The sequence below is a fragment of the Dunckerocampus dactyliophorus genome, chromosome 18, assembly GCF_027744805.1.
Source record: "Dunckerocampus dactyliophorus isolate RoL2022-P2 chromosome 18, RoL_Ddac_1.1, whole genome shotgun sequence".
Lineage (NCBI taxonomy): Eukaryota > Metazoa > Chordata > Actinopteri > Syngnathiformes > Syngnathidae > Dunckerocampus > Dunckerocampus dactyliophorus.
This window is the reverse complement of record NC_072836.1, coordinates 3,957,961-3,980,753: the sequence shown is the minus strand read 5'-3', so window position 1 is coordinate 3,980,753 and position 22,793 is coordinate 3,957,961. Positions and strand designations below refer to the sequence as shown.

General features: G+C 43.7%; 2 protein-coding genes across 2 annotated transcripts; both read right to left on the bottom strand.

Moving 5' to 3' along the window:
• Positions 1–355: 355 nt before the first annotated feature.
• On the bottom strand, positions 356–10,465 carry ubtf (upstream binding transcription factor). Its single transcript, XM_054760253.1, has 22 exons — positions 9,974–10,465; positions 9,350–9,484; positions 7,813–7,872; positions 7,456–7,628; positions 7,281–7,364; positions 5,933–6,088; positions 5,786–5,850; positions 5,561–5,687; positions 5,374–5,484; positions 4,829–4,962; positions 4,609–4,750; positions 4,493–4,534; positions 4,083–4,193; positions 3,320–3,475; positions 3,113–3,250; positions 2,924–3,034; positions 2,747–2,838; positions 2,490–2,679; positions 2,343–2,390; positions 2,211–2,264; positions 1,715–1,849; positions 356–1,622 (listed from the first exon to the last, which is right to left on the bottom strand). Exons 3-22 carry the CDS (start codon positions 7,847–7,849, stop codon positions 1,497–1,499), a joined length of 2,232 nt encoding a protein of 743 aa, XP_054616228.1. The 5' UTR covers positions 7,850–7,872; positions 9,350–9,484; positions 9,974–10,465; the 3' UTR covers positions 356–1,496.
• A 470-nt stretch (positions 10,466–10,935) lies between these two features.
• On the bottom strand, positions 10,936–22,048 carry slc4a1a (solute carrier family 4 member 1a (Diego blood group)). The gene is made up of 23 exons (XM_054760250.1): positions 21,909–22,048; positions 21,349–21,469; positions 20,306–20,431; positions 19,018–20,213; positions 18,818–18,873; positions 17,775–17,872; positions 17,650–17,702; positions 17,417–17,582; positions 16,327–16,462; positions 16,174–16,243; positions 16,073–16,115; positions 15,813–15,997; positions 15,523–15,730; positions 15,259–15,462; positions 15,037–15,185; positions 14,767–14,961; positions 14,422–14,667; positions 14,246–14,335; positions 13,472–13,638; positions 13,159–13,400; positions 12,214–12,383; positions 11,769–11,942; positions 10,936–11,686 (listed from the first exon to the last, which is right to left on the bottom strand). Exons 4-23 carry the CDS (start codon positions 19,042–19,044, stop codon positions 11,609–11,611), a joined length of 2,757 nt encoding a protein of 918 aa, XP_054616225.1. The 5' UTR covers positions 19,045–20,213; positions 20,306–20,431; positions 21,349–21,469; positions 21,909–22,048; the 3' UTR covers positions 10,936–11,608.
• Positions 22,049–22,793: the final 745 nt, after the last annotated feature.

Genomic DNA, 22,793 nt, shown 5'->3' with positions numbered 1-22,793 from the left:
CAGTATTTACAAGAAAAAATACAAGTTTTTGTCCCCCCCAACCCAACTCTACTGGCGGCTCTGTTCCCTTTTACAAACAGCCACTTTAATTAACCTGTGTGTGTGCGCGTGTGTGTAGGTAACCAATCACAGCAGAGCAGTAAAAGAAAGCATCTAAAGCAGGAAAAAATGGACAGTTATGTACATTCATGATGTTGCTGTGATGTGCACATACACACAGACTCACACTAATGGGACACATTTGCTTTAAGTGCATATTTTTTGGGCGGGGGCGACCAGCAATGCACTCAAATGAATAAGGATTCCAGTCAACAATTAAAACCCCCCCAAAAATAACAGCTTCAATTGCAATTGCTCTGTGGTCGCACAACAAACTGGTTTATTTCTGTTATAACAGGGAAAAAAAAAAAAAGTCCAAACTTGCAAACTGAGAGGAATTGTTTCACACAAACATAACAGAATGTGTCACAGTATTCTGACACCTCATATGAAATAAAAATATTTAAAAAATATATATTTGCAGTGCCCATACCAAGTTTAAACTCCCTCCCTTAAAACTTTTTTTTATTAAAAATCTGTAATCAGCTTCCTTGTGTACTCTGAGTACTTAGTGGAGCAGTTGAAGCCATGCCAAGGCACACACATACACACGCCATCTCAGCAACTAAAATGTGGAAATTATGCAATATTTATTTGCAGTGGTGTCCAGAAATTATGACAAGCAGCCACTAAATTCAGTTCCTAACCAATTTCTCTTCACTAAAAGTGAAAAGGGAGGGTTTGAAAACATTATGGGCACTACAGCTTTTAAATGAGAACATGACTAAAGAAGTCAGAAATATTCCAGCGACATCAAAAACCCCAAAAAAAAACAAACAAAAAAAAAGACATTCATCATGGCTTGTTGGGGTTTTTTTCTGAAAAAATACCACCTCTCTAAGAACTAAACCATAAAATCCAAATCTGAAGAACAAGAGGAGTGGCGAGTAAAGAAGTATGAACAAGAGACATTCTAAAGAGTGCAATTATTCCGTACGCACACATCCACCCCCAGCCTCACCCCCTCCCCCTCCCACGTGGTTATGTTCTTTGGCTCTGAGAAGCCTGTTCACCGCTCACACACACACACACACACAACAATAAAATAATAAGAAACAGGAGGCTCGGTACATTAAAACTCTGAACCGTAAATCGTCGGAAAAAAGTTCGCAACATCGCCAAACCAGTGGGATGCAGTTCTCGAGCCACTCGGTCTAACTCGGACTAGGGACAAAATTTGGGATTTTAGACAAAAAGTGAGAAATGTAAAAAAAATAATAAAAAAAAAAAAAGTGGGTGGGCATGTGAAATGGAGGAGGCATTTGCAGGGGCTCCCTCTGGTGGTGGGAGGAGAGAGAGGAGGGTTGGCACAGTGGCAGAGCTCCCTGGATGGACCCTTGTGGCTCAGCTCAGCGCTGCTCAGTCCGTCAGTCGCCACGGCGACGACGCGCCCGCTTTCAGTCCGAGTCGGAGTCCGACGAGCCCCCTGAATTTGACTCGCTGCTGCTGTCTTCCGACTTGTTCTCCTTGTCGTCCACCTCGTCGTCGTCGTCGTCGTCTTCATCATCGTCGTCATCGTCCTTCTTCAACACAAACAGCAGCAAAGAACTTTGAGTGACGTGGAAAGAGAGTGGACGATGAAAGACAGGGAGAAAGAGAGACAGATGCAACTTACATCATCGTCGTCATCATCCTCGTCGTCCTCGCTGGAGGAGGCGCCGTCGGAGGAAGCCCTGTCCTGATCCTCATCGTCTTCGTCATCATCGTCGTCCTCCTCCTCCTCCTCCTCTTCCTCCTCTTCCTCCGTGTCCTGTAGGAAGCAACAATCAGTCATGCAGAGGCTTGAAGCAGGGCGGATGACAAGAGTTCACTACTTGGAAGCTACCAGCAGAGGGCGCACTGCCTCAACAGGCTGCAGAAGACTTTTTTTAATGTCTCAATTTTATTTGATATATTGTAGATATACCCCATTGGCTTTCGTGACTTTCTGTGCTTTTATTTATTACTCCGTACTTTGGTCCACTGTGGTTGTTCTAAAGTGCTTTACGCATAAAGTTGGACTCGCTGACACGCTGTTCATGCTCTTACTTTTCAAGGACTGGTTAAATGTTGCCAATTTAGGATCGAGGAAAGGTGTTCAGCAAGAAACAGTTGAGTTCTGAAGCACTTACGGATTTCTTGGCTTTGGCCTTGGGTCCTCCTGGTTTCGCTGTACTTTTCCTTTTCTGGAACACAAAGTGGACACATTTTAAAATGCATCAGAAAATAAAACTCCTTTTACAGGCGGAGGATGCGCTACGCACCTGAGAATTATATTCTTTGTATGTGTTCCTCACTTGAGAAGACACGCTCTGATTAGAGAGGGAGAGAGAAGTTAGAAAATTTGGCTTTTGAGCAGCAGATGTTCTTTAAAACAATAAAAATAAAAAAAAAAGCTTGCAAGCACTCACAGCAAGCCACTGCTCCAGCAGCACTTTGTACTGCCTCTGCATCTCCTCGGCAATCTTCTTGTAGCGGTCCTTGTCCTTCAGGGGTAGCCTCTGCCAGCGGCTGCCGATCTCCGTCATCCTCTCCTTCATGGGCAGGTGGTTCAGCTCTCCGTTGGACAACATCTCCTGGGAGAACTTTTGATATCCGTTTCTAAAAGCACGCAGAGGTTAGGCGAAGCCAAGCACATCGAGGAGGGCACTAAACCACAAAAACTCACGACGGCGGCTTCTTGGGTTCGCCCTCGAACTTCATCTTCTTCCCTGAGGCCACGGCGGTGGCGACGGGTGAGCGCATCTCGCACAGGTCTCGCTGTGGAACGAGGACAAAGGACAAGGTGGTGAAAGGCTGCCAGAGCAAACAACATCGAGTAAATGGCTAGCAAGGCGAGCCCAACCTCGTATCGTTTCTGGTCCTCTGCCGCCTTTTTTATCCACATGATCTTCTCTTTCTTCTCCATAGTGCTCCACGTGGCTTCCATAGCTTTCTGGGCCTTTGGACGGTCGTTCTACAAACACACACACACAGTTTAGTAGTCACATTGACATGTACTAAAATGCATAATGTGTACAAATGAAAAGATCACCTTAAATCTGGCCAGGTAGTCTCCAATGACACTCTGCTGCCAGATGTCCTGCGCCGTCTTGGGTGGGTCGGGCAGACTGCGATCCTCTTTCTTCTCTGACTCCGCCTTCAGGACTGCCTCCAGTCGTTTGTACTTTTCCTACGCGACATCGCGGATCAGCCACGGTACATTTAAAAAGCGCTAAACACTCCAGCGGTTTTAGCGTACCTTCTTCTTGTCTGGCAGCTCGTTCCACATGCGCGCCAGGAGCCTGGTGAGCTCGCTGTCAGAAAGATCAGGGCGCTCCTGGTGTAGTTTGGGGCGCTTCTCCTCCGAGAAAATGAACATAGCGGAGATGGGCCTCTTGGGTTTTTCTGGGGTGACCTTCGTGCAAACATCAGGAAAAAGGAACATCTGAGTAACACGTTTGCTGGTTGATCTGTGTCTCCCACAGGACTGCAATCAATGTGTGGCCGTGGCGGGTTGGGAGCGTGTGGCGTAGCCGTCAAGTATGCATACTTGACTGTAACACATTTAAAAAACGTGAGTTAAAAAAAACATGAACTAGCCAAAATAGGTTTGGAGCGACAAATGAACTCTCGTCTGTTGCTTCTTCTTCTTCTTTTTTTTTTTTTTAAATGTCACAAACAAGACTGAGCTGCCCTTGAGTGCTTTTAGATGTCGAACAGAAGCACTTGCTTCTTGTTGAGAAGAACGATTTGTGCTTTCATGTCAAAGTTGCCAAAAGTCTCTTCGCTAGTTTTGTTGCAAGAGTATCTAGAAGGGTCTGAATACTCGCTAAATATGGCGACAATGTTACAAAACTAGCAACACCGATCCCTCCTGCTACATCTTCTTATTGTGTTTATAATGTGTTCATGAGGGAGCGCCAACAGCTTGTAACAAATCTATACGTGGCGGTCAAAATTTCATTTGTGGCGGTTCGTCACAAATAAATGAATGTATGGGAAACTGTTTGTTTCTTGGGTACCTTGGCTTTAGAGTTCTTCTTTTTGGATGCAGGGCTGTTGGCCACACTGCCTCTCTTGAAGCCAACCTTGTCTTCGCCCAGCACCCGTTGCTGCTCCTCCTCGGACAAACTCTGCAGAACCACGAGCGTACAGAACCATGAAGGGCCAGCAGGGAAGCGACACCAACCACCAAACTTACAGACTTATACTATTTTTGAAAACAACTCTTAAAACAAAACAAACAAACAAAAACCTTTAATTAATGTGAAGTGCATGCCAAGGCAACAGGGGCCACTAGAATCCTTAATAAGAAGGAAGTTTCAGCCAATCAGAGGCTTGGAGTAAGTAATTTCCACTGTTAAGTCAAGGAAAATGTCAAAGATACTCTAGAATACTAAAATAAAATGATTAAATAAGAAAGGAGGCTCACGCTGAGGAATCTGTTCATCTCAATTTCAAACTCCTTCTTCCTCTGCAGAGAGAAACAACACGTTCAAACCCAAATCAGGTGCTGGTGAATTGATTTCATCCTCCCCAACCAGTCACCTGTTCACAGCGTTTCTGGTAGGCGTCCTTCTCGTTCTGCTTGAGCAGCTTCCACCGCTGGCTGCACATCACCATGCGCTCTGTGCTGGGCACATCCTTCATGCTGGACATCAGCTCAGCACAGAACATGGAGTAGCCGTTCCTGCAAGCACAAGCCGGCGTGAGCGCCCCCCTCCTTCCAATCTGGTCACTGAGCGAGCGGACGGGGAAGGGCACTCACGGTGGAGGTTTGTCGGGGCGCCCGTCAGATTTGTCCTTCAGGTGCCTCTCGGCTTTGGTCAGTGTGGACTTGACTATGTCCCCCTGTGTCAGGTTTAACTCTGGGTGCTGTTGGATGTACTCGCGCATTGTCCCCTGTAGGAAGCAAAGAATTTCTATGATCTTATATAGATGTTTTAATTTTTATTAATTAAGCATTAAAATTTCAACTTTGCATGGCTCAAAAAAAAAAAAAAAAAAAAAAAAAAAAAAAAAATCCAACCTGGGGCTGCTGATAAAGGGCTTATTTTTCCAAAATCAAGAATGAATTTGACCCAAAATTTGGACATTTGACAGCGGGCTGCAGAAATAGTGGATAAATGACTGGCTGACTAGCTCACCCTTGCATATTTGGTGTCGTCGCTGCTTGCTACAGTGTGATGGATTTATTTTGTCATATAAAGCTTTGTTCTGACCACTGAACATGTCATTTCAAACAGTAAGTGAAAGGAGCAAGGTTCCCCCCGACGGGCTAATGTCAGGCTGCTTCAACGTCTCCCATCTCACCTCGTACTGTTTCTGTTGCTCCAGCGACTTGGCAATCCATTTGAGTCTCTTTTTATCCGACAGCTGAGTCCACTGTTTGCCCAGGCAGTCCTTGATGTCCTTGGTGGTGGCCTGGGTGATGAAATTGAAGGTCAGCGAGCGCCTGACGTCACAAACAAGCACTTTTGGCGCAAATGTGCAAACTTACATCCGGGTGGCCTTTGAGGAAAGCTTTCTTCTCATGGGTGTACCACAGCTGTTGAGGTGTTTTGGGCTTCTCAGGGACATTTGAGCTTTTCTTGGTCATGCTCTCCATAAGGTCAGGGTGTTCCTCCCTACATGAACAAAGCACAAAGTCAAGGGTGTTGCATGTGAATTAGAAAGCGTCAAAATGTACACTAAATGCCACAATCATGAAGCTAAATGAGCTCACCTGAACCTCATCATGCTGTGCATAAATGTCTCTTTGTCCCGCAGGAAGTCGTCCACATATTTTTTCTGGAAAGGTGTGGAAAAAAACACAACATACCGTCAGGAACTGATTTTTCTTTCCGCTGCAACCACAAATCCTCTGACTTGCCTTTTTTTTGTCGGGCAGCTCTCTGTACTTCTTGGACAGGATCTTGGTCAGATCCAAGTTGCTCATCTCTGGGTGCAACTTTGCATACTTGGCCCGCTTCTCCATGAAGAAGCGGAAGTATGGAGTCAGAGGCTTTTTGGGGAAATCCGGATGTTTCTGTGCAGCAAAAGGAGACGCAATTGCAGAGTCATTAGTAATAAATAAACAGGTGTCATGCTACAGTCATCTCACAAAACGAGACAATATTTTAACATTACTTTTAAGAAAACTGCAGTGACTGGACAAATACACTTTTTAAACTTAGTATACTGAGTCACAAAACAATGAAGGTAAATTTTGAAATGTTTTATAACGTTGCATGCATGACGCAAGCATGATGTGTTTAACTGTTTCCAGAAGATTAGTTTTATGTTAAAAATAACTACAGTTCTCATGATGCTTACAGTGCACTACCAAAAACTTCTGTTCCCAATGGTTAGTGTTCTCTACCAGGAAGTAGTGAAATAGATGCTACAACACATGTGGTTAAAGAAGTCTTACTAAATAACTAAATACACACACATATATATATATATATATATATATATATATATATATATATATATATATATGAGATATATATATATATATATATATATGAGATATATATATATATATATATATACATACACACACACACACACACATATATATATATATATTCATAAAAAACAATTAAAAAAATAATACAATTAAACAAATTACAATTAAAACATTTTCAAAAACTACTGTTTAAGTGTGTAAGAGTGTGCAACCAGGAAGTAGTGAAATAGATGCTATTATCACATGTTGTGAAAGAAGTCCTATTAAATATATATATATTTTTTATCATAAAAAACAATTACAAAAATAAAAACAGAGTAAGTGAAATAGATGCTACCATCTCATGTTTTGATTGGAGTCTTATGCAGCGATTGTGTTTTCATCTGACAAATCTCAAATAAGTTTGATCAAATGTAGAATTACCACATATTCTGCCTGGACATTACCGATTTTCAACTCCGATGGGACAAAAACAGCCACACATCACGAGCGAGTGACACTGGGAACGCTGAGGTAGGTTGGATTGCAAGGTTTATAGTGGCCATAAAACGCTAAGTGTGCGATTCCAATCCTGCCTCACACACTGCCATTTGCATATTACGTGTGTTAAGTAGTAATGCCATAGTTCAAAGGCTGATAGACTTCTGAATGACCTGTTCTTGCGAGACAGCTTTTCTCTCTCATCACATTTTAATCTTGCGGGATCTTGTGACACGAGATCTTGTGGCACCACTACTAATAAGGCAGACACAATCTGTTGTCTTACCTTTATTTTCTTGCCTTTATATGGGTTCTTGATGTAGTCCTGAGCATCAAATATGAGCTCTGTTAGGGTCCTGAATTTACGGATCTGTGACAAGCCCAAAAAAAAACCAAAAAAAAACCCATTAATCTCAAATCTATTTGCTTCATTTCTCAAGCATTAAATTCAACTGGCTGACCTCTTTGGAAACCTCTTGCCACTTCTGCTTGCACATCTCGGCCGTGTAGGAATTGAAGGCCACCTTCTGCCAGTCCAGGTGGGACTCTGACGTCTTGTACTTGGTCAGGTCTTTTTGGGGCAGGGCCACCTTCATGGCTTCCAGCAGCTGGAGGAGGTCATCCTGCCCCCAGGCTGAGGAACGAACGGAAACACGAAGGAAAAGTTATGTGTTATCCCATGCATCCACACAATGTTGCACCGTTAGAAAATTGCACATATAAAAAAATAATAATTGCTAAGACTTAGAGAATTATGTAAAGATGATGGTCCTTACTGACTTGTTGGTCACTGTTTGAAAAATAAACTATACCGTTACCTTGGTCTTGGCATGTTGTCTCCATGTCTCCATTCATTTGTGGGTGATACCTTTTTGAATCTGGACCGGGGGACAGAATAACTAAAGTTACTAAAAATCATGTTGATGTCTTACAAAAACAACACTGCAATTCATTGAGAATCAGGAATGAGTCATTCCATAATGTATACAAATCACTAATGCATAAAAGGCTTCGACAAATGTCGTCTTTTATTAGAAATTGCTATCGGTTGTTATTGTAAATTAAATGGCGAAATAAATGGTATGTGATTCCAAAGGGAGGAATTGGAATGTGCGTCGACATAATGGGTTATATTCATTACACCGCCCCTTAAACGTTTACGCTCCATGGTGAGACTCAGTGATAGCTTGTGACGGCTTCCAATCTCAAATAACACAGCGGAAGGCTAACAAGTAGCACATCTAGCTCACCGCCGTCGAGCTAATTCCACACAGGCGGAATTTGGCGTGTCTCTATACGGTTCTTTCCCCCCGTAATGGGATCCGCAGACACGCCAGGGCGACCATTTTCTTGGTCGGGCAGAGCTCGCTTAATGGAGGATTTCGAGTGGGAGCAGCGGAGGTTGGGGAGGATCCACTGAAGGCGGAGGCGAGTGGACGGACAGGCAGCTGTAGGCGACCAGCTGACCACGGGGATCTGCTTTGGGGCTCCGTAGAAGGGGAGCAATGGCGACATGGAAGAACTGCAGTCAGCACTGCGCCACTCGGAGCCTCATCACCTCATGGTCGTGGATCTCGCTCCGCCGTGCCAAACTGCAACCCCCGAATCCTAAAAATGTCGACTTGTGTCGGGGAGAGAATTGACACACATTCTCGTTTTCCATTCATATTTGTGTTGTGTGGTGTTTTAAAACAACGTGCGTGCTTTTATTCGACATTCAAGCGAAAGCCTTGCTACATTCTTCAACGAGGCGTAGCCGAGTAGTGCATCCATGATGGCGGCTGTTCGTTGTTCGTCGTGTCCTTCATGGCTCCAGCTAGCTTAGCTGAACCACCACTATGCGACCCAGGACCACCGAACCTTTGGATGCTAGCCATCACGTCAAACGGAACCAATTAGGACTTTTCATCGCTAAATCACATACATAGTACAACACATACATAGGAGGTGCAAAACAAGAGCTTTGGGGCACTTTCACGACCAATGGCGGCGTTTAGGGTCGACATGTAGCGTGGTTGTTTTCCGGGGACTGAAGCTCGAATTTTAGCCCAAAATGTAAACAGTTCACACGGTCACCATTTGACCTGTTTCGAGGGAAAATGTAGAATTAGCATTGCTCACCACGAAGTTTTAATGCATTGAATCGCAATAGTAATTTTTAAGAGTATAAATGAACATCGTGGTGGTGGAGCTACAAAGACGAATCTCTAAATAAAATATGAAAGCTACACTAAAGCATAGTCATTTGGTTTACTGTAACAAACTGAAGTCGTTCGAAAGATAAGCTCGAAGGGACTAGGCTACCATCGAAGCCCGAGAAGGTTCCAGGTCGGCCATGCTTCAGCTCAAACCTACCGTGACAAGGTCCAATGGCGCACTGCTCGGCCGACGAAATGACGGCTGAGAACTCAACCACGCGGGCTGCCAAAAAAGAGCACAAGCGAGGTCTGGAAGGCGGGTTCTTCGAGCTCGGTGGTCGGTAGTCCGGGTCTGGTCGGTGAGAGAGGAGGGGGAGAGAGAGGGCGGTGAGATATTAAACCAAGATCCCTGATGGCTAACCGAGAGGGGCGGCTGGTTGTTCTGCCAACTGTCGCATGGAGGTCTCGGCGCGGAGAGCACTGCTCGCCCTTTCGCGCATGTAACCCAAATATAGCTTCAGTCGACGGGTTTCGATGAGGGAGATTTGCGCGATCCACCACTTTGAATGTAATTTCAACATTTAGCGTTACCTCCAGGCCTTGTGTCGAGAACTTTCCACCCGCCGCAGAGGACAAGAAGCACGGCTATGGCCGCCCTCGTCTGTACCTTTCCCACCGTCGTTGCCTGTCGAGCTTAGTACAAAGGGGCTTCCGACCGACCCGCGTTTCCACACGTCTAAAAACACATATATGCCTACTTTGGCGAATTTAGTCGCTCGTTTGTGATTTTTATGGCGCAATCGTGTCGCGTCGGAGCCGAGCGAGTGCTCCGCTGGCTTACCTTGCTGCTCGGCGTGAGCTTCGGCGTCGTTGTGGAGGAAGAAGGGGAGGGTTGAACGATCGCCAGTACTGCGCCGTCGGTCCTCGGCTCCAGTCCCCGCAGAGATGATTCTTCCCCCGCCTCCATCTCACTCGCCGTCTCCCTCCAGTCAACGCGTAGCAGCTTCCTACTCCCCACCCAACCATTTCGCTACGCCGAGACGTCCTCCATGTCCGAGCGTACGACGACCGCCGTTGTTTCCCAAGCGGAGCCATCGCGTTTACATCTGGAGGGGCGACAGTGTCTGCTCCTCCGCCGATGTTGGCACACTTTGATCGGACAACTGCATCTAACTTCAACGCCCTAAGTTAACACCGATCGCACAATTTGACTAACCACAAATTTGGAAAGCTGTATGCTTACACGGACATATATTGGCGTTGATTAATTAAAAAAGTTAACTTTAATGTCACTTGTCGACTTTAGTTGATAGTATGTGACTGAATGAATCTCTTTGCCTTTGCACGTAGAAGGAATGCTCGTTTTGTAAATTGTGGTAGGCTGTTTGACAGCTTCATATTAGATCAGCATGTTTTTTTTCCTTTTTCCAACTCCACCTTGTGTGTTTGTGGGCGGAACCCCAGGCCGTCCAATCGTGTCAGCCCGGTGAGGAAAACAAACGGCTGCCAGGCTTTGGGCCTTGTTTTAAATAGTGATGCGTTCGCATGCTGTTGGTTTTATTTAGCTCATTTGTCACAATATTTTGATATGCATTTTCTGACAGTTGCAATATTCAAATAAAGCTTTTGAAAGGTAGACGTGACATGTGATTCATCATCCTGTCGTCAAAGACTGCAACTTTTCAAATGGGTTTTGGTGTTTTCCCCCGCAACTCTATTACAATCAAGGATTTTACGTACGGTAATTGAACATTACAGAAGTTCACTACTTGTGTATAGTACAGTGATTTTTTTTGTAAATAACAGAAAACACCATAACATTTGACAGCAGGGTTTTATTTTAATATTAAATTCCTAAGCATACACAATACTATTTGGCATAGACATGGATAAACATGTATAAAGGTTTTTCTTACTGTTTTTCAATAAGCAGCACCAGTTAAATCTATTTTCCCCCACCGTGTCTCATGAAAAGCAACATCACACACACACACACACACTTCAGAATGTCTCAAAAGCATGAATTGAAATCTTCATACAATGCTAAATATACAGACAGAAGAGGAAAGACCTTTTAAAATTTCACCCACAGAAAAACATCTTGACGCATGGGAGTGAAAATATGATAAATATTTGTTTACACAACATTAGACCTCGACATGCACTGCCTGCTCAAAGGCGTAAGAAGCGTAAGTAAGAATGCATTCAAATGATTTGACCTCACATTTCAAAAAGAAACTTCCACACAGGATCGGGTTAAGAAGGAAAATTCCACATCTGGAAAAACAATGGTGAACAAAATGAATCCCAAAACTAAAGCTATATGAAAGGAAAATAATGTGAGAGGAGATAGCGGCTGCAACCTTTTAAGATAAATAGATAAGCAAACATTTTTTTTGTAAAAACATACCCAATATCCTTTCCCCCCGCCCCGGTACGATTCAATTCACCTTAAAAACCTCTACTTTTCGTTTACTCAAGGCAATGGAGACTCATTGTACACGTCCTCCCCGACATCCTCCTCAATCTTCACCTTCGCATCGTCCGCATCAAGCTGCAACACCAACAAAACGTTCTTATGAAAGAAAAAGGCAAATATTCAAAGTGGACTCCCGCAGGGAAGTGAATGAACTTACACATTTCATCTCCAAAGTCGTGAAGACTGTGCCGGTCATGACCATACGCAGGGGCACGGTGAGGAGGAGGATGAAGGGAAGCGCCAGCGAGAAGGGGCTCATCTTCACCACCCACAGGACGGCCAGGCACACCAGCTGGATCAGGGTGAACAGGTGCATCCGCATGGCCGTCACCTGTGCCAAACACGGAAAACACTCAAGTGCAATAACATTTTCCATGTTATACACAGCAGCAATTGAAATGTTGAATTAAGAAATGTTTTATTAATCTTTGTAGTCTAGTAGGCTAAGTCGACGTTGACTGAATTAATTTTTCTAAGTGGCCTATGAAGCAATTGAAATTGAGCCCCAAAACTCTGTATGCTACCAAATAAAATCGCTAAAATTACAGTTTTGCCATTTGTCCATATTCCACAAATGGCATTCAATGAGGAGAGGTGCGTACCCTGGTGGCGTAGGCGTCCGATGGGTAATACTTCTTGGGGGTGATCAACAGAAGAATCCGATCCCACATTTGGATGCCATTCAGGGACGTGACACCCATGTAGAGGAAGATGCCAAACAAGGCCGTCATTGGGATCATCTTCAAGATAGGCTCCATGTAAATAGACACACCTGTAGTCAAAAAAAGAAAGAAACAAAGTATATATAAATCCAAGTCAAACCAAATTGGAGTCTTCGGCTGTTTTTTTTAAATCAACCCACAACACATTCTAAAATTATAAATAGTCAAAATATTTAGAGAAAAAACTTGTACTCTAATAATTTTAAGAGAATATTGCCATAATATAATGAGGAAAAATAACATTGTTTTAGTAGCATAATGTTGAAATAAAAAATTTCAAAAGAGTTTTTTTTTTAAAAGACAATATTGTGAGAAACAAAAAAAGACAAATTAAAGTTATAATTGTTTGAAAATTAGGAGCAGACAAAATTATGTTATGGGAATAAAGTCATAATTACCAGAGGAAAACTTACAAGAACAACATTGAAATAGGTTGGAAAAACCCCCAGCAGAACCCCCTCCCCCCCCCCAAAAAAAACAGCTGTAATTTTTACAATAATAAAGTCAAAATATGACAAAAAAATGTTGTATTATAATGAGAAGAAAAGTTGACATTTTATGAAAATAAACTTGTAATATGACAAATGTAATTTTTGTCAAAAAGTTGAAATATTAAAAGACAGTATATATTTTTTAAAGTCGGAATATTATGAAAAACAAACTAAACAAAATAAAGTTGTAATTTCTTGGAAAATTAGGTTGGGTTTAATGAAGTTTATAATAATATGGGCATAAAGTCAAAGTATTACGAAAAGAAAATTTACAAAGACTCAAGAAGAAAGTTGAAATAACCTGCTTTGGTTGGATCCTGCTGGGTTTACTTACCAACCAGGATGGCCACGAGAATGCCGCTGATCCTCTGCTCCACCACCTTTTCTATCTCCGGTTTGGGGCCCTTGGACATGACGGTGAGCGCGTTGGCGTGAGTGACGGAGCGCACGGTGGCGGCACTCAGCCAGGGTACCCCGAATATAGAAGAGATGCCACCCATAACGACCAAGAGGAGCAGGTCAAAATGGAAGCCGGACCCTTTCACCATCTTCCTTTCCGGTTTGCTGATGATCAGCCTGCAGATGGAAGGATGGTTGGAATTTGGCGGCTGCACTAGCGTGTGGTGTGATTCATTTGTCGCACGCACGTGGTGATCTGGGACTCCAGGAAGATGAGGATGAAGACGAGCAGCGCCGGGACGCAGGAAGCAGCCATCATCCAGATGGGGAAGGGCATCTTTTGCCCCATGGGGTTGATAAACCAGCCTCTGGCCTGTGGGTTGGTCACCTGGACACCTCTTGGCACCACAAGTTTCTGCAAGACATCAGCAGTTATGTTATGTGCGTGCAGTGATCCCATAGTCTGTGCAATGTGATGTAAACAAAGAATAATAGGAGTGTAAAAGTGACTATAGGGGTGTTATTTCACGTCTTCTAATAATAGGATCTAATAATAATTCAAACGCGTTTTCTATGGCCTAACTACAAAAATAAGCAGTTTATTTATAAATTCACTTATCGCGGTCGGGTCTGAAATCAACTGACCACGATAAAGGAGGGATGACGATATGTGAAAAAGTGTATTACTGATATGAACTTTGCTCTATGCTGTTTTTTCCTCCCATTTTTCGCTCTTTTTTAAAATTTTCCAAATATTTCATTTTCTTCATAATCTTCGTAAATTTCCTTGCCCTAATATTTTGACTTATTTCCAAATAACTTAAAATTATTATAATTTTCCAAAAATGACAACTTTGTTTTTTCACATATCACAACTTTTTAAAAAATAGCTTTTTTTTCTTTTCTTTCATATTTCAACTCTATTCTACTAAAATGACATTTTTCCTCTTATCTTATTATCTGATCTTATTCTCGTAAAATTGTGACTTTTTCATTGTCAGTGTAGGGGATGCATCACTCACCTGAGTGTAAGTGTCCTTAATGTTGATGTCCACAGCGATCATGACAAAAATTGCAATGGGGACGCCAAAATCGCCAATCAAGCGTCTCAGCTGTGTGAAGAGAGCAGCAGAGAAGACTTAGCGGGAATGACCGGACACCTGAGCGTGGTCTTGTGCGATCACGGGTTGCTTCTTACTGGGCCGGGCAGGTAGGTACCATTCTTGAATAGTCGCAGGAAGTAGGCGATGAAGAAGCATCCCAGCATGAGACACATGGACAGCAGGGCGGTGTTGGGATAGCCCTTCATCTCAGACAGCGTCTCATGGCCGGTCTCGTTGCTGGCGTTGTGGACGTGACTTTTCGTGACGACATGGTGGAAGGGGTTTTCCAGGGAGGCATTGAGCTGTGCGTAGTTCAGGATCAGCGGGTGGGCCTTGAAGATCTGTGCAGGGTAAGAAGTTGGGGTGAGCGTCTGATCAGCCCAAGTGTTGAGGAGCACAGCATGGAAGGACAAGAGGACGGAGCAATGACGCGAGGGAACCTTGAAGAGCTTATAGAAGGTCTCGTAGATGAAGATGAGAGAGATGAGGATGGAAAAGATTTCCTGGGTGAAGCGGGAGATGAAGCGCACCAGGAAGCTGCCTTCCACGGCCACAATGATGAACACGATCACCACCAGCCACATGCCCACCCAGATGCGGCCCACTATGTACTCGATGCCCTGGGACTTGCAGAACTAGCACGGAATGGACAAAGAATGCGTGTCAGTCACGCAAACCCAACACGGGACTCACAGAGGGGCGACTCATACGGTGTAGAAGGCCTCCTCGAAGAGCAGCAGCGGTCCGGAGAAGCCGAGGACGAGGATGGGCTGGGCGGCGATGATGCAGAAGATGATACCTTGGATGCTGGTGGAGATCATCAGCTCCGACACGCCCATCATCCTCTCGGTTTTGTCAGCTAGGACAAAGACGGGACAGGAATGAAACTACAGACCATCTCGTGTGGGACGCGCTCAGGTCCGCTCCTCTACCTAGAAGCCCTCCGAAGGTGATGGCCGGTGACAGGGCGGCGAAGTAAATGAAGATGACGGCAGCCAGGACCTGAGCGTTGAGGCCATCGGTGTAGTCGCTGATGTAGTGGCGGTACCGACGCCTGATGTCTTTCACCATCCCACCAAAGGGGATCCCTGTACGGGCCAGAGGGTCTTCTCTTGGAGGCTCTGGAGCTTTATCAACTGGACAGGTGGACACATGATCACGGTACAGAAGATGATCTCAACGTGCGGACTGCTAACCTTTCACCCTGTCACCATAGGCGAGACGGGTGTCGTTGGGGCGGAGTCTCTCCTGGAGCATCTTTTTCTGGAACTTGATGACGGGCTCAAGCATACCCTGGTCCTGGATCTCAGTAGGGGGGATGACAATGCTGCAGTCCATAAAGTCTGCAATGGCGTTGGTCAGGTCTTTGTCCGTCTCGGCCAGGAAAGCCTCCAAGCAGAACACCTACCAGAGCGGACGTGGACAACTTTACCTCGTCTGAATCGGGACATAACCGTGCGTCACTGCTGTCCTGATCCTCCCTCACCCAGTCGGCCATGAGAGCACCCATGGCGCGGCCGCTCTCGCTGTAGTCCACTCCACTCTGGCTGGGACCCATCAGGACAAACACGAAGCGGACCGGAACGGGACACTCCAGGGTTGACTCCATCACCACCGAGTCTCTCAGTCGGACAAAAGCCACCACCGGCTTCTCCAGGACATCCAAGACACCTTGGAGGAACATTATTTATTTTTTTTAGCTTCAACATCCGAACATTTCAATTGTAAGGTTTGCTGTGGTCATACCTGAGAGGACGATGGACGCCTCCATGTTGTCAGATGTGTCTCTCTGCAAAAACAGCAATTAAGTATTTGGTGAAGAAGATCAGCAACACAATGACTCGTACCTTCTGAGTAACTGAAAAAGTCTGCATCTGGATGTCTCCTGAGGGGGTGACCTCTGGCCCCCCAATTTGGCTGCAGGAACAAACGCAGAGATGTTCGTCTTTGGAGAAAGAAACGCCACTCAAAAGGGATGTCGGTGGGGGTGGGGGTGTTACCTGCGTCTCATGAGGAGAGCTCTGAGCACGGCGTCCCGATCGCTAGATCGGATCTCGTTCTTGTCGAGGAGCTCGTCGGCCACCTTCTCGGCCACCGCGGACAGACTGCTGGCGTTCAGGTCCAAGATGACGGCACCTGCGGACAGTCACACGCTGTTGTGACCTGCACAAACACCAGCTTCGCTACGCATCCTAAAATGCAGCATGGAGCTCTGCGAACTATTTCTCAGCTACACACATGGGAGTTTGATCATTTTGTTTTTCTTGATGTTGCTGTTAAAATGTGAGTGTAATGTTAGCATCACATAGCGATTCTAGTGTTGCCAACATTGCTGTCCCACTCCGTGTTGTATGTGATATGCAGTATAGCATCTATTACAGTGGATCCCTGCATATTCACGTCTTCTATGGGAAAACACCACATTTTGCTGGCAAGCCCTCGCGCACTCTCCAACAGTAAGTTGCCCAGCATGCCTTGCAGGTTCTGTTAGTATAAAATTGTATTGTTTTCAATGTATGGTAGTGTACTCTAAGTGTTTATTTGATACCCACATACTGTAGTCCATGTACTGCAGTTATATTGTGTTCCTCATGTTACTTGCTGCACCGTGTGTAAGGGAGGCGTTTGGTTTGATGACCCTCTGTTGGTTTGTGTTAGCGGGTCAAAAAAGACATTTTTATGGGTCTCAATTACTTGCAGGTTTTCGTCATTCACAAGTGGACTGAGGACATGACCACCTTGAATATCAGGGACCTACAACACATGTCAAAAGGTGGGTAAAGTGCACAATGGCACTTCTTGGAGACACACATTGTGTCTGACAAACATTAGCATTAAAGCTACAGATACACTAATTCCCAGTAGGCCTTACTAATAGCACCTTCAAACTAATTTTCCAGCATCAAGGCTACATTTTAGGCAACAAACTTCCAATACAAAAAAATAGTTGAAAAATGTTAGATTTTTATAATATTTTTCAACAATTTTAAAAATGTTTCAAACAAATATAATAATAGCATAATATAAAACCTTTAATGCCTCATGCACCCCACTAAATAAAAGACAGTCATTCTCATGCTCCAAACTCACCTGTGCTCATGGTCTTGCGTAGCTGGATGAGACTCTTGAAGGTCAAGTAAGACACGTGAGAAGGACTCCACTTCCCTGTGGCGGGGTTGAAGTTCTCCTCGTAGCCCACCCAGCGGCCCGTCTCCTGCCAGGTGTTTCCCTGCAGCTCGTTTAGCTCCACGTACGCCTGCGGTCATGCCGAGCGTTACTTCGACACGGGTAAGAACGAGGGTCACAGACGGTAGAGGACTGACCTGTGCGTCTCCTCTAGTGGTGGCGTTGGTGTTGAGGTTGAGGTTGAGGAAGGCTGAAAGACACAGGTGGAACGTTAGCACCTGTTCAAGAAGCCGCTAGAGGGGGTGTGTGAACCTTAACTCACCCTCTGAATTGGTGGGGATGTTGTACATTTCTACGGGTGCTTCATCGTCATCGTCATGTTTCCTCCCGATCTCCACATCACGGAGGTCTGCTGGAGTCCTGTTGGGGCCGACAGAGTGCCATTTTAGAGCAGGGGTTTCAAATGCTCTCAGCCTGGGACCAACATTTTTCAATGCTCATTTAGTCACGACCCACATTTGTTCAAGTATTTTTTCTTTTTATTTATTTTATTTAATTTTTTAAAGTAAAATAATGCAAACTATTTGTTTTTTTAAGTTGCCCATTCATCCTTTAAAACATTACACATAATTGCATGTCCAAAGTGCATTTTAAAAAGAATTGATGAATGCATTTTATGAAGGAATTGAAAATGAACATAACTGCATGCATAGAAATAATATCAAATATTTGATAGTCAAAATTGCACTAAATAAGACCAAAATAATCAAACATATCACTTGTAACTGTTATGAATATACAGTAAAATAAAGAGGAAGATTATTCAAATATTGCAAAATTTACTTGAAGATAAATCATTTAAAAAAAAAACTAATCTACTTTTCGACGAGCTGTCTCCAACCCACCAGTTGAGAATCACTTTTTTTGGTTGACGTTCATAGTATTGATTAAAAATGCAATTTTCGGATGGCCACCAGATGGCAGTGTTGCTTTAGAAATCAATGTTTGTTTTTTTGGCCACAAGGTGGCAGCAGCTCATCCTTACAGCGGCACCTGAAATTATTCTGAGCAATTTTTGCCACTAAAGGGGGCAGCACTTGCAGCTGCTAACCCAACCAAAGTTTTCATTCAAAACATGCTGTGTACACATACAACTATGTATTTACATGTTGTCAAAACTAAGACATTTATTAAAGTTTTTTTTTTAAAGTAACTTACTGTCTTTAACTTAATTTACCGTCTTACCTTCACTGATTTTGCCCTTTTATAAGCAGGGTATTGCTTCTTTTTCATATGCTGGTGACTGATGGCATGAAAAGACAGCGTGGAGTGTATCTAAATATGTGTCGTGACATAAGGACTCACATTGTCAGTGGCGAGGGGAGGGCTGCGTCATTGTCTTCATATGACATGTCCAAGGCCTGGAGGAGAGGGGAAAGGATTTCACGTCGGAAATTAGCCATCAAACTTTGCATTCTGATGAATTTCATGCAAGCATGGCATTGGCAATGGTCAAGCTTGGGGTTTGTTTTTAACGACAAATGTCACACGGAAAAAGGACCAACCTCGTGGAAACTGAACGTCTTTTCCATGGGTGCTTTCTGCGTTGACGCTCTCAGCTACTTTTGTACATGCCCTTTGGACGGAAGAGGAAGATTTCTGAATGAATTTGTGGTTCCCTAAATGTGTTGTCAGTCTAAATGGACTTTAAAGAGCATGAACGGCACAAGAGACCTGACTAATATTTGACATGCAAGCGTGCAGACTCATGGCTGCAGACAGATAATCAATCAGCCGTTGAAAACATGAACTATGAATGTTCTATCTTTTGGGTTACACCCTCTTCTCAGCATGTGTCCTCCTAATGCTGCAGCCCAAAACTATAAGCTACCGTAGCACACAGGGCTGCAGTAAAACAACACTAGCATCCTCACAATATCCTTGCAAATGCCCCAAATGGAGTGAGAATCTGTTTAAAAAATAAATAATGAAACAGCAAAGTTTTAGCAGGTAGATTAACAGAAAAGTGGTATGTTGCCTAACAATAGCAACAAATTACAATAATCCTGTCTCAGGGGGTTAAGATTGGAAGTAGGTACGTCTACCAAAAGTTAATTTGACTAAAATCAAGGCTTTGCAGTAGGCAGCACTAGAACGGAGACGCCTTCAAGTATCTGCCTTGTCCCCGCAGTGTCCTGAAAGGTGTCTCTGGCCCAGACGAGGCCACACCCCTTACCTGCTTGCAGGTACTCCCACCTGGTCTCTGGCACGGCGCTCACGGAGTTGTCGGCGTGAAGAAAGTGAGCCGAAAGCGAAGAAACCGTGACGACACCCAACCCGAGAAAGCGGGAACACCCATCGTCAAAACTTACGTCAAGTCCAGAAAGCTCCGTAACCCACCACCCGCCTGGTTGCCAGGCAACCCCCTTGGGCCGGCGTAGATAAGGCCTGCGTGAGAGCAAAACAGGGCTATCATTCATGGACACCTTGACATGGGGATATCCCAGCGCCGCCCTCAACAAACATGGTCGACCGTCTCAGGTGGTGAATTAAAGTCATGCCACGCTGAGGGTGGGTGGGGCGGCACACATGGAGGGCAAAGAGGGTAGAAAAGGGGCAATGATTGCATCGAAAAAGACGTCATGTGAGGGATCCTCTCAAACTCAACTCATGCCATGCGACACCAGTGCTCGGTCGTCCCGGTGAGTCCGTCCAGGGCCAAACGGGCCTGGTGACCTGTCCGGTGGCGAGGATGCCGCTGCTGTAAAACAACACACAAATAAGCCATTAAAACTCTTTTAAACAGCAACTATGAGCTTCAATTGTGATATTTTTCATGGTTGTGGGCCTCACCTGCTGATGAGACGCCTGTCAGCCATTACTGCCTGTGGATGAGTGGTAAAGGATGTGGCCTGCAACCAAATGGCCGCCCATTTGATCCCCCAAATGTCACATTTCGTGCAACCCATCTCTGAATACCTAGAAAAGTGTCATAAAATTATGATATATTATTATTTCTATTATTATTATTATTACTTCAATAACACATCACAACACAATATAAAATATAACATAAACTATATATATATAAAAATTTGCATTTTGACATTTTTTTGTTGGCTGGCGACCAGTCCAGAATGTACCCTGCCTGTCGCCCGAAGTCAGCTGGGATAGGCTCCAGCATGCCCCCGTGACCCTAAAGAGGAAAAGCGGCATAGAAAATGGATGGATGGATAATACTAAGTATTAATAATTTCAATTTCCTATCATTTAACAATAGATTTGCCGTTTGCCTACGGTGGCTCAAAATGGATGGATGGAGGTTTTTGAGAAAATTACATTTTATGTCAATTTTGCACATGTGCTGTGTTGTTTTATTTCCTTTTTGTTATTTCTTGTTTTTTCCCTTAGATTACTGATCATTTGAAAAATAGATCTAAAATTTTGAGAGATTTTTTTTTTTTTTTTTTTAAATAGAAACCTCACCCCCCACATTTATTTCCATTGGAAATATAATTGTGTTGTATGTTGGAATAATTTATTTATGAATTAATTTAGCGTGTCTGTATTGACTTCCTGTTCCTTCCGACCTTCCCTACCCTTTCTCTGCTGTATTTGGCAGCTGAGGATTCAGTACTGAGGTGTTCTTTATTTCCCTACCTTTATTGGGCTTTGACATGATCAAGCCCAAATCTGCCTAGAAACAAGTTAACCGTGCAAACATGTCACCAGGAAAGCCACATCATTTTAGAAATTGCCGCGTGAGACCACATGCAAACATTTTCCTCACTGGTTGCTAATGTTTATTTGCAGCTGACCACCCTAGAAGATGCATCAGTCACAGAGGCAAGGACAAGCCTTCTATGCATCTGTCCTCCTTATCAAAAAGTACTCACCATAAGTGAACTTACAGTACATGAGACTGTCATGGCGGCTGAGCAGCGTGGACGTCTTGTGCGCGTCACGGGAGCGCTGACGTCAATGGAGATAATGACATGGCCTTAGCATTTGGCACACCTGCACAGCCGATACATGAAGTTAAGAAACGTATTCATTTAATATGTTTAATATTGTGTTTGAACTTTGAAGTGTTGACGCTCTAGTGTAGATAAATAAGATAACACATAAGAAACATTACACTTTTTACATGTATAGTAGGTACCCGCACATTACTTCCGCACCACTGCGGACTCACGAAGGCCGGAAAAGGAAGCCGGAAGTGGGGAACGTATAAAAGAGTGACACACACACACACACACACACAATGCTGATTAAGTGGTGGAAAAGTGTACAAACCACAAATTAAACGGGCCGTTTAGTCGAGTGAGGAAGATGGGAAACTCTTATGTATGGCATACAGGAAGAAATAGTATTTAAAAAGTAAGAATATTCATGTCGTAGACAATGAACCTCAATGATTAGCCATGTTTGGAGGAACATCGTTGTTCATAGTTACCTGCCTGGATGAAACACTTTTAAGAGATGAATTTGTTGCAAAATCTCTGAAGGCTTTCACGTTTCTCCAGCAGCAGGAAGCCGAAATTTCACCTTCACCAGCATCTTCCTGCTTGGCAGCCATCTTGAATAAAACCCCGCCCTCCCACACTCGACTGAAGTCAATTATATTCCATTTAAATCAACTTTTATCACAATCCAAACACACATAAACAATTATTATTTTTTTTTTATTTCAGTTGATTCAGTTTCATGCAAGAACGCGTGTGTGAAAATCGGGATTGGAAATGTACTAATTTTGTGTAAACTAAATGTGTTCCCTCAAATTCTGTTTCATTTGTCTTCAATATTATTTTTTTGAGAACATATCAGTACTACGTAGTGGGGATTTCGTGGGATAGAAACGTTTGGCCTTTAAATAACTGTAGTGTTTATTTCTTTTCAAAATACGTTATTAATACTCTTGGGTATCCTTGTGCACCAAAACAATCTTATGTAAAATTATTTTTTAAATGATTTTCCCTCGAGCTTCTCAATAATGACAAAAAATATATTGGCATTGTCATTTCTAATAAATGGAATGCATTAATCTGGATTAATCGAAATTCATCCATAGCAGGCCCAGGAATTACTATGAAATAAACATTTGAATTGTTTGGCATTATATATTATGTTCCATTATAGAAATGATTCCATTAAATGCATACCTTTCTTTCAAGCACTACATGACATACTACACTACCATGTTATCTTGCATATCTATGCAGTGTCGTGAGGCGGCAGAAAGATAACACACTTTAAAGATCCACTCAGGCATTTTTAACTTTGTCACATAAGTTCCACGGACGATGAGAGGAGAGGACACATCAAGAGAAGCTGGAGCGAC

Excerpts from the sequence above, each read along its gene's own strand:
- ubtf (XM_054760253.1), bottom strand. The coding sequence starts at position 7,849 with ATGAATGGAGACATGGAGACAACATGCCAAGACCAAG. Across the intron at positions 5,688-5,785 it reads CACAGCATGATGAGGTTCAG|GGAGGAACACCCTGACCTTA; the intron begins GTGAGCTCATTT and ends TTGTTCATGTAG. Across the intron at positions 4,963-5,373 it reads AGCAACAGAAACAGTACGAG|GGGACAATGCGCGAGTACAT; the intron begins GTGAGATGGGAG and ends TGCTTCCTACAG.
- slc4a1a (XM_054760250.1), bottom strand. The coding sequence starts at position 19,044 with ATGGAAAAGACGTTCAGTTTCCACGAG. Across the intron at positions 15,186-15,258 it reads CACCTTCGGAGGGCTTCTAG|CTGACAAAACCGAGAGGATG; the intron begins GTAGAGGAGCGG and ends TCTTTGTCCTAG. Across the intron at positions 13,639-14,245 it reads TTAAGGACACTTACACTCAG|AAACTTGTGGTGCCAAGAGG; the intron begins GTGAGTGATGCA and ends GATGTCTTGCAG.